Source organism: Branchiostoma belcheri, unplaced genomic scaffold (assembly GCF_001625305.1).
Source record: "Branchiostoma belcheri isolate BF01 breed outbred unplaced genomic scaffold, Haploidv18h27 scaffold249, whole genome shotgun sequence".
In the NCBI taxonomy this organism is placed as follows: domain Eukaryota; kingdom Metazoa; phylum Chordata; class Leptocardii; order Amphioxiformes; family Branchiostomatidae; genus Branchiostoma; species Branchiostoma belcheri.
Window position 1 is genome coordinate 86262 of NW_017803853.1, and position 9686 is coordinate 95947.

At 39.7% G+C, this 9686-nt stretch overlaps 1 protein-coding gene across 1 annotated transcript; it reads left to right on the top strand.

Annotated features, from left to right (window-relative positions):
* Nucleotides 1-1187: 1187 nt before the first annotated feature.
* Nucleotides 1188-8572, top strand: LOC109471329 (probable serine/threonine-protein kinase ireA). Its single transcript, XM_019770617.1, has 19 exons — nucleotides 1188-1247; nucleotides 1585-1783; nucleotides 2162-2270; nucleotides 2525-2671; nucleotides 3106-3304; nucleotides 3434-3446; nucleotides 3575-3671; nucleotides 3977-4115; nucleotides 4278-4371; nucleotides 4480-4601; nucleotides 4734-4887; nucleotides 5066-5176; nucleotides 5330-5523; nucleotides 5957-6079; nucleotides 6307-6377; nucleotides 6670-6710; nucleotides 6839-6935; nucleotides 7315-7414; nucleotides 8378-8572. The coding sequence occupies exons 1-19, from the start codon at nucleotides 1188-1190 to the stop codon at nucleotides 8399-8401; spliced, it is 2094 nt and encodes a 697-aa protein (XP_019626176.1). The 3' UTR covers nucleotides 8402-8572.
* Nucleotides 8573-9686: the final 1114 nt, after the last annotated feature.

Here is a 9686-nt window from a genome sequence, read left to right on the forward strand (position 1 = left end):
GCCTGCTGTAACAAACGGAGTCATCACTAACTACTACATCCAGTACGGACCGACTACGGTATGCTCGGACGCCCAGTTGTCCCACGGGTTGAACACAACAGACAGTACCACATCCAGGACGGTTCCTGAACTAATCCCGTACACAACCTACAGCTTCAGGATTTGTGGCTTCACCAGCGCCGGTCCGGGAGACTACAGCGGCTGTGTGACTGCAAAGACGACGGAGTTCAGTGAGTATCTAAAAGCCGCTTATGACACTGCTAAAATTGACATGTGGTATACATTTTGTCACCTGTCACCCCAAACACCAATAACTTGTACCTGATAGTATGTCCATGTGTCATGAATATATCGTTTTTGCCTTTAACATATTTGGTTGTTATATGCTTCTTTCATTAATGTTTACATTGGTACTTGTTCTTTAGCTCCCACCGAACCTACATCAGTGGAATTAACGGATGTAAATCCGTGCAACTGTGAAACCGCCAATCAGCACAGAACAATCCAGCTGGAAGCAAGATGGCGGCGACCACAGCACGTGTACGGGGAACTACGTGGGTACAACCTGAAACTTCAGCAGCAGGACTCGGTCATCTACGACCACAACATCACACAGGGTCTGGGGAATGACCAACTGACCTACGTGGTGTCTGCGGACGACGTGGCGTTCCTTGAGCCGGCCCGAAGGTATTCTTTAAAGGTACGAACTTAACGCCTTCTTTTGGCATCATTTATAATAGAGTTGCCCAAATAATAAAGCCATGTTCAAATTGTAAAATATCATTGTCACATTACCACTTTAAATGTAACTGTAAATTGATATTTCAACCTTTGTAAACTTATAATTATCAACTTATCACACTGCACCATGCAATTTATCGACATAACAAGTTCTTCATTTGTTTTTTGCCCCCCCCCCCAGGTTTCTGCGTATAACGGTGTATACGTTGGGGAGGTCAAGAGTTCTGCAGAGAGTCAGACAAGTGACGGATGTAAGTACAAGCTCTTTAACGGTGTTCTACATCACTGATCAGGTTTACATTATGTTTCTCAATAATTTTCTTCCGACGTCAAGGAGACGTTTTATTTGTTTTTCTTCCTTTTAGTTAAAGTGTATTACAGTCTGTATTATGATTTATGTTTCAGGCCCTACTGCGCCACTAGTATCCAAGATACCACAGGAAGGCATGTGTGCAGTTAACTGGACGGAACCGTCTGGAGACAGGGGGAATATCACAGGATATTGGGTGAGATTGTGGCAAATCATTTCCAGTGATGAGTTAACGCTATTGACAAAAATATATCAATGGAAGAGTTGATTGAGGAGTGATTATGATTTTTTGAGAGATATCACAGAAATATTATTGTGTTGACAAACATAATTCAGCTGAAGACGAGTGTAATAATTGTAGATTTAACATAAATAAAGCCCATTAAATGGCACACATGAAATGCACCATGACTTGCTGTGTTGCCTTCTTTTCTGGCAACAGATTCAAACAAAAGTGCGTAACGTTTGGATACTCAATGACTGATTGTGGCGAATTCAATGTTGATGTATCACGTGTACTTTCTGCTGTCCAGGTTGCCATCAGTGCCACGAGGTTAGGTGAAGACTTTGCAACAGATACTCCGGCAGAGCCTGTCATCACATCGAACTTAAGTTGGGCAGAGTCCTTAGCCCGTCTTCCCGCCTACTCATTGGTCCACGTCACAGTTCGGGCGATAACCTGTTCAGAGGGAGAAGCGAGTGAAGAGATAAACTGCACAGTTACAAGAAGAGGTGAGCGAAATTGTCATCCGCTATATGTCGATATTGTGACTATAAAAAGTGTGAGCTGTGAATGTAATAATCTTGCTTATTTTTGATACGGATACATGTACAAATACCATACGTTGCGTCGGTGGCGCATAGGTTAGAGCGTTGAACTCGGAACCAATAGGTCATGGGCTCGATACTCACCGTGGCCCGACGTTGTGCCCTTGGGAAAGGCACGTGCGCGCACTTTACACGACTTTCAACCGAGCTAATCTGTCTAATTGTGTGCCGAAAATACACTACGGATTTGGTGCGCCAATGTAACAACATTGCTACCGAGAGCCGTTAAAACATGTGCCTATTAGTCTAGCATTTTTCTCATCTTTGATACGTCTCTTGCAGAGCCACCAAATGCGATTCCAAACGTGACTGTTGATCAGGATTTGTCTGAAACGTCCAGTTCATTCGGGCTCATTTTACCCAACATAAGCCAGAGAAACGGGCCAATAAGGTAACGAATTCTTAATCTTATATGCAGACAATTGGCTCCTTTATTCGGAGTTGTAAGTTTGGTATTTAAGAAGCTAAACGTAAGAGTTTGAAATTCTGAAAGAAATGAAAGTGATCCAAACTGTCCTGAAGCGAGCATGATAATGTAGCTGCAATTTATTTCAAATAGCATGACATGTGTAATTGGCGCAATATGTTTTGTTGGGGGCTAATCCAGCAATAGATAACACCTTCTTGCGCCCATATTGAATCCAGCTGCTATCAAGTCATCATAGTACCAATGCGGAAGGATGAAACACTTGATGAGCTGACTGTAAGGGTTGGACAGCCACAAGACATTCTGACAGATTCTGCACCAGAGGACGGGAAGACAGAGCCGTACATCGCACTCGCCTACTCAGGGTACTTGTGAAATCAAATTGTTGAATATATTGTTATCCCGTAATTGATACACCACTTGTTTAGCAACGATCATATCAATTGAATAACGTATTTTGATACAATCTTTAAGACATCTGATAAAGGGTATTACTTCATTTGAATTCGGCAATCACTTGGACATATATATATAGGGAAGTCAAGAAGGTTAAGAACTTCAAGCAGTACTTCTTCAAACAAACACAGAGGCGTTATTACTGTCGCACCTATTTTTCAATCACAATTATTCTGATGACATCTTATTAGTATGTTTTAATCATCTCCAAAAGTAACCAAGAAACCAATATTGCATTTTCAATAATAGTCAATAGTGAATATGTTCGTGTGATATTACTAGTATTTCCAGGTGTTTGTAAATTTCATAATTTTGCATACCGAATACACAAATGTTACTATAGTTCCAGCTACGAAGAACGAACCGTGACCATAGGGACCAGTGAGTCTTGCACAGACCCTTGTTGCCATGTCGGGGCAGTAGAAGGTGCACCTGAGCCAGGTAACAGGAAACTGTCACCAGGGTCCGCTTACACTGCAACTGTCCGAGCGTACGTGGACCCTGGTGATCCAGAAGACTCGCGTCAAAGATCAGCTTCACAGGTAAATACCGTCTTTTGTTGTGGCCATTGTAATGATACTGCAGTGCTTCTGATGCAGTGCACCTATCTGTAACTCTTCAAACTTCATGACAAAGGTACTAATTAGTGTGTGCTTTTTCTTCCCTTACAGGTACATATGACAAGTTTGTTCATGCAACCGATAATAACAGGTAAGATATTTGTTCTTAAACGCAAGTATATTCATTCCTTTCTTTAATCTAGCTGAAATAAGAACGAGATTGAGATTTGATGCTATTTTCATCATTTTTAGTTCTGGAAGGAACGTTACCTTACGCCATCATCGTTGTTGCTGTGGTTGTCGTAGTCGTCACCAGTTTTGCAGCTGGAGCAGGCTTTATGTTCTACAGGTAAACTGACAGTTTTAAGCTTTGAAACTGTGATTGATTGAGCCTTCATCAATTATCAATCAAGAAAAGATTTATATTTATAAGTTAATGGTTTCGAATGTCTCGATAGTTATTCGTGCGTTTGTATTTCATTTTTTGTTTGTGTAATGTATCATTCATCATACATGTAATGCATCATTGCACCGCTTTACCTCCAACCTAGTTACAACTTTTCCAACAACTGGATAAGTAATCGATGGGTTATCGTGGTAGTTCCCTACATACAAAAACCTCTACAAATGACACTGGCATACCCCTTGATCCAGACGAAAATATATGAAGACTAAGAAGGAAGCCCCGAGAAAAGCAAAAGATGTCCCTCTCAGTGACATAACAAGTGATCAGGAGTCGAACATCGGAGGAACCGATAACGAAGCATTTTCCATAAGCGAACCCAGCTCAAAGGTATGGCTGAATATCAGTTAACATAAAATCTTCTCCAAATCCTTGTTGCTCGATCTATCATCAATCTATCCATCTATGCTAGCATGCTTGATCTATCATTTCATTTGGCCATTGGTTTCTTCGTTACAGGCTTCACCAACACACTTTGTACTTTTTTTTCAGTGTTATCACCGATTTTCTGAAATCAGGACTGTGGATGACGTGACAAAATATCTGAAAGAGAACAATTTTGGAGAGTACGCCGAATCGTTCAAAGGTATTTGCATCCTGCTTCCTTTTACAGATCCTATGACATGCTGTTGTTTTGCGTAGTTTGAAAGCTGTCAGAAGTGTTAATGGAAGGAATTATTAATTTTGATTTAAGACCACGATGTGGACGGGGATGCCCTGAAGTACCTCGATGACGCCATACTGAAGGACCTCATTCCAAAGGCTGGACCACGAGCAAGGTTTAAAGGCATACTGGTGGAAATGAAGCAAGACAATGTAAGTAGTTACCTGTTATTGCTGGTTTAACATGCTGCTATTCTTATCATGTTTAGCCCCTTATTCTGCATTTAGTAGGTGCCATGAATGTAATCGATCATGTCACACTGCTTATGCACAAAACTACCACAGGAGTCTCCAGTTGCAGCCCTGAATTTCTGGGAGATCCAGAGGACAAGCTTGAAGCTCGGCAAACGTCTCGGCAGCGGCCAGTTCGGGGAGGTGCGACTGGGAGAACTGCGTAACCGAGGACTGACAACCATCGTAGCTGTTAAAACCTTGAGAGGTCAGATACATAGTAATCTGTTACCAATATGCAAATGTAGCACTACATGTAGATGACGACAAAAGGAAAAACAAAAGTACAAGAAAATTAAAAGCATGATATCCATTTTTTTATGAATTAGAATAGTTTTTCTGTATTCAAATGTCACCCGGTGATTGTGATTGTCTTGAAATTACAGACTCGGCGTCAGAGTCTGACAAGAAAGACCTGCTGGGTGAGCTGGAGATCCTGGTGACTGTTGGTCGTCATGACAACATCATCTCTCTTGTTGGAGCATGCACCAAAGGTGGTAGGTATTAAAAAAATGGTGTATGTTCTTGTTTTAAATACATTGTCCATTTGCTATGGATGCTCATCGTATAATCAGGTTGTATTAGTTATATATCATATTCTGAACATATCCATGGTCTTCCGATACATTCATATTACCTGCCAATTTCAGGACCGTTGATGATAGTGGTTGAGTACGCCCCTAACGGTTGTCTGAAAGACTGGCTGAAGACCAACTCTGCTGAGAACAGCACAGATCTAGCCTACCAAAACCAGCCTGTGAACACTTCTCATCTGTCCATGGAACAACTCATCCAGTTCGGTGTCGATGTGGCCAGTGGAATGAGCCATCTTGCTACCATGCAGGTACGTCCTGCAAACCGTCCTATATAGTTCCGGTTTCGTCCTAAGATTCAATGGCTGATATACCTATACAGCTTGCCTACCAACTAGGAAATAAACTTTGCTTCAGACATACCAAAAATGATGAAAATACGTTGCTCCTTTCTGGACTTATCCGCTTTAAAAAGATTTTGCCAGGAAATCCCCTGCAGTTCCAGAGCAAGCTGCTAGGGGAGCAAAACCCACACCACTTATTCCTGCCAGGAAAAGCTATCTGTCGTCGAGAACATAGCATGTTCAGGACAAACAATAAAGTACATAAAGGCATTCTGAAGTTATGCTGGCTACAATTGTGCGAAAGGACATGTCGACAGACACACACACACAGACAGACATTTCAAAAACAATACCTCAATTTTTCATGAAGGCAATAATTCTTATAAAATTATGCCTACAGTGTGTCCATCGGGACTTGGCAGCCAGAAACATCCTCCTTGGAGAAAATCTCATCGCTAAGGTGTCAGACTTTGGCCTGTCACGTGACATCTATGAGGACAGTGAGTACGTCAAGAGCACAAAGGTAAAATATTCATCTGTCAGTAGAATAAAAGTTGAGTAAGAGAGTTATATAACTTATATGTATATAATTCCATTAAAAAAGGTAGCATTTTATGGAGAAATTATGCATGGTTAATACCAGGCAACCTCTGTAAATTGACATTTAAAGCCCTATATCTATAACACTTTCATCTTTTTTTCCTAGTTTAGTTATGCATTGGTTAAAGATGGTGAAAAATTACATTTCAGAGCAAGCTCCCTTTGCGGTGGATGGCCTATGAGTCACTGTTCTATAACGTGTACACAACTCAGAGTGACGTGTGAGTAAAATCTTTCCTTCTAAACAGGTGACATAATCTTCACTGAACGTCAACTGGAACGGTGTATTGCATTGTTGCCTAAAGAAAGAAGGGGGAGTCGTTGATCCATGAGGTTGATTTTCATCAAAAGAAAAAAAAAACAATATGCCTACATCTATGGTAAACACTAACGACGGTCTTTATTCTTCATTAATCGTCATCACAATTGAAAAATAGTCCATCAATAACTTTGTATACATTAGTACAATATCGACGCCTAAAGATCTGAGGCAATATGTACGTTGTATTGCAGCTGGTCGTTCGGAGTCCTTCTTTGGGAGATCATGGCAATGGGTAAGTCTCTTTCCCACCAACAGTCAAGTGATTTACCTGCCACAGTTATACGTATCCATCACTACTAGAGACTACATACTGCATTTATATATGATTCGTAATACAACAATTTTACTGTTATTCTTTAGGCAATCTACCGTATAAGGGTATGAAGGGCAAACGTATGATGGACATGATCAGAGACGGCGGCCGGCTGGAGAAGCCAAGCAGCTGCCCAGAGGAAATGTATGTAACCTTTTGGAAAACAGTTCGAAGATATCTTCATTCTTTACAATGAGAAGGTATAATGATGATTTAAAATTGAATCATTGTTGAACGTAAATTTTCCTAAGAGAAAACTATTATTGCACAAAGGCTAATATAGATATAAAATATGGGAAAGTGGCACGAGGAATCTGATGACCTTAGATACCATTAGTCTTGTAGCTATAATACACACAGGACATGTACCTACGTGTGTCGTAGAACTATTTCCTGTTTTATAGTGAAATGTTACTGTTTGATATTTTAAGTTGCTGATCAGACAATTAGAGCACCACGATATGAACTGTGAACAAATAAGTAAAATAAAAGTAGAGTCACACTTTCCCATAATCTTTTGTAGCTACACCCTGATGAAAAGTTGCTGGGAGACGCTTCCAGAAGACAGACCGACTTTTCCTGAACTGAGATCAAGTCTCATCGGGATTACGCAAGGCTACAAGGTATATATACGTATGGCCATCCTTTGATTGCATGCTGGAGGTTATACTTCTTGTAAAGGGCCTGGGTATTGTTGTTGTGCATAGTTGTCATTCAGAATACCACACTCTTTGTATTAGAAGATAAACAGCAACTAGAAAGGCCAATATTTGCTTTGGAGCAAATACAGCGATGGGTTCACCACATTTTACGACATGGCAGGGGAAGAATGGGAAACACAAGGGAAAACAATGATTTACATTGATATAACTATAATATGAAGTAACATACAACTAAAACAACAGTTGGATAGCTATTCCCTACTTTATTGGTTAGGATTTTTAATTGCATAATGCAAACTGTTGATTTTCAAAATAAAAAAAACGTCCATGCCCGGCATTCCAATGCTGGAGCAGGAAAGCTTGAAATACCTACCAAAACACTTGAATACAGACATACTGTCAGTATGGAAATGCTTCTGTGCAGGTGGAAATGGTCTGTGCAGGTGTTAATCAAGTTAAATCCCAACAGCCAATCAGCAAGAAGTATAGAGGAAAGCTGCATGCCTATTGGTTGATGCCCTGCATTCCATTGTCATGACTCATGCCCAAACGTGGTAAACAAGGCACACTAATACAGTAATACATTTGCTATAACACAGCCAAAAAACTCAAATAAAACCATTCTAAAAGCCTGTATCACAATAATTTAAAAAAACGCCTAGGGGTATTTGCCCACTGTACCTCCATACCAAATTTCAGGACCTTGGGCCCTAAAATGAAGAAGCTGAATCCATTTAAAAAATGGCAGGAGAAGAAGGAGGAGAAGGAGAAGGAGAAGAAACATCAGAAAAAGCAATATGGTTTCACCACACCACTTCGTGGTGTGGTGAACCCATAAATAGAACGCGTTACCATCATTGCCATGCACATTGAGTCTACATCGAAGACAGATAAATATAGACTTTTTTCATTTCTCATTTTCAGACGTATGCCTCACTTCTGAAGTAGCCGGACGTTGAGAGCCATTTGAAACTTTGAATGAAACATTTCTGAGTATAATATATTGACGACCCATCGTGAATCCATGTAGACCGATAAAGATTGCATTTGGACCTTTTCGTGGTGATAAAATGAACATTAACTAGAATCGTTTTCGCTCATAATAGTCCATAGATTAATTTAAATTCCCCAAAATGGTACAAGGTACAAAGCATGGCATCTTTTGTAAGAAACATGCTTTGAGAATAATCCACCTTACGAAGATTGCAGTATGGAGTGAGTATGTGCTTTTGACGTGAATTTCTAGTGTTTAAACAATTTTATCGATATTGTCCTATATGTACAATGTATTTCAACATCATAACATTCGCTGTATGAACCCATTGATAGAAATCCTGAATGTGAAGGATGTGTATATAGCCATTACGCATCAACATATTTGTAAAAAAAACATCAGAAATTGATATTTGTCTTATATTAGTCCTGGACAAAATGGACAAACCGTTTGGTCAACAGCTATATTTTTTAATCTCTCTTTATTCAAATTCAACTCTTTATTTAGCTTTGTGATTGACCTACGGGCGTTTATGTTTGAAAGGTAGTTTTGTTTGTTTTATATATTAACGTTTGCTCAGGATAGAACAGAATGTTTAGCATTGTTTTAAATAGCGCGATTTACATATGAATTTTATACCCTAGAGACAAACGGTAATGAGTAGTCTGTACTGTTTGAAAAATCGTGCCCGAAGGCTAAAGGGTCACGAAAGTACACTGTAAAGTTAAGCAATAGAAAACATACCTTGAACCTTAAACATGGACATCGGCGATGTCATCACGGGGAACAATAGGAACATGCAACTACTGTCTAATTAACTTGTATGACTAGTACGGTTGCTATCATGGAGATGGATTTCTTGTTTGATATACTTCCCAAACAACGTCTTCGTGCATGGAACCCCACGTTGTAACATTCGGTCTTTGCAATAATTACTGTATTGTGCAAAATATTGAACATTGATACTAATGCAGTCATTCTGGTTTATTTGACATTTCACACAAGATAACCCGTTTGTGTGAAGAATAGGAACAGATTATATAAACCATTTTTCACATACTAAGACATGTAGACAGGACAGGAAGGTTTATTGCTCCATCACAAACTAGAACAAGAATTCGTAGATCTCATACCTCCATGAAATATACGAGTTTTTGTAAATGTTTTTTATTTGTCTCATTGACTATGGAAAAAGGTCGTAATTGGCATAATCTAGATTAATTTATGGTTTTATAAATT

Coding starts and splice junctions, on each gene's coding strand:
- LOC109471329 (XM_019770617.1), top strand. CDS start 1,188: ATGTGTGCAGTTAACTGGACGGAACCGTCTGGAGACAGGGGGAATATC. Junction 1,248..1,584: donor GGAATATCACAGGATATTGG/GTGAGATTGTGG, acceptor TCTGCTGTCCAG/GTTGCCATCAGTGCCACGAG. Junction 6,080..6,306: donor AGTACGTCAAGAGCACAAAG/GTAAAATATTCA, acceptor ATTACATTTCAG/AGCAAGCTCCCTTTGCGGTG.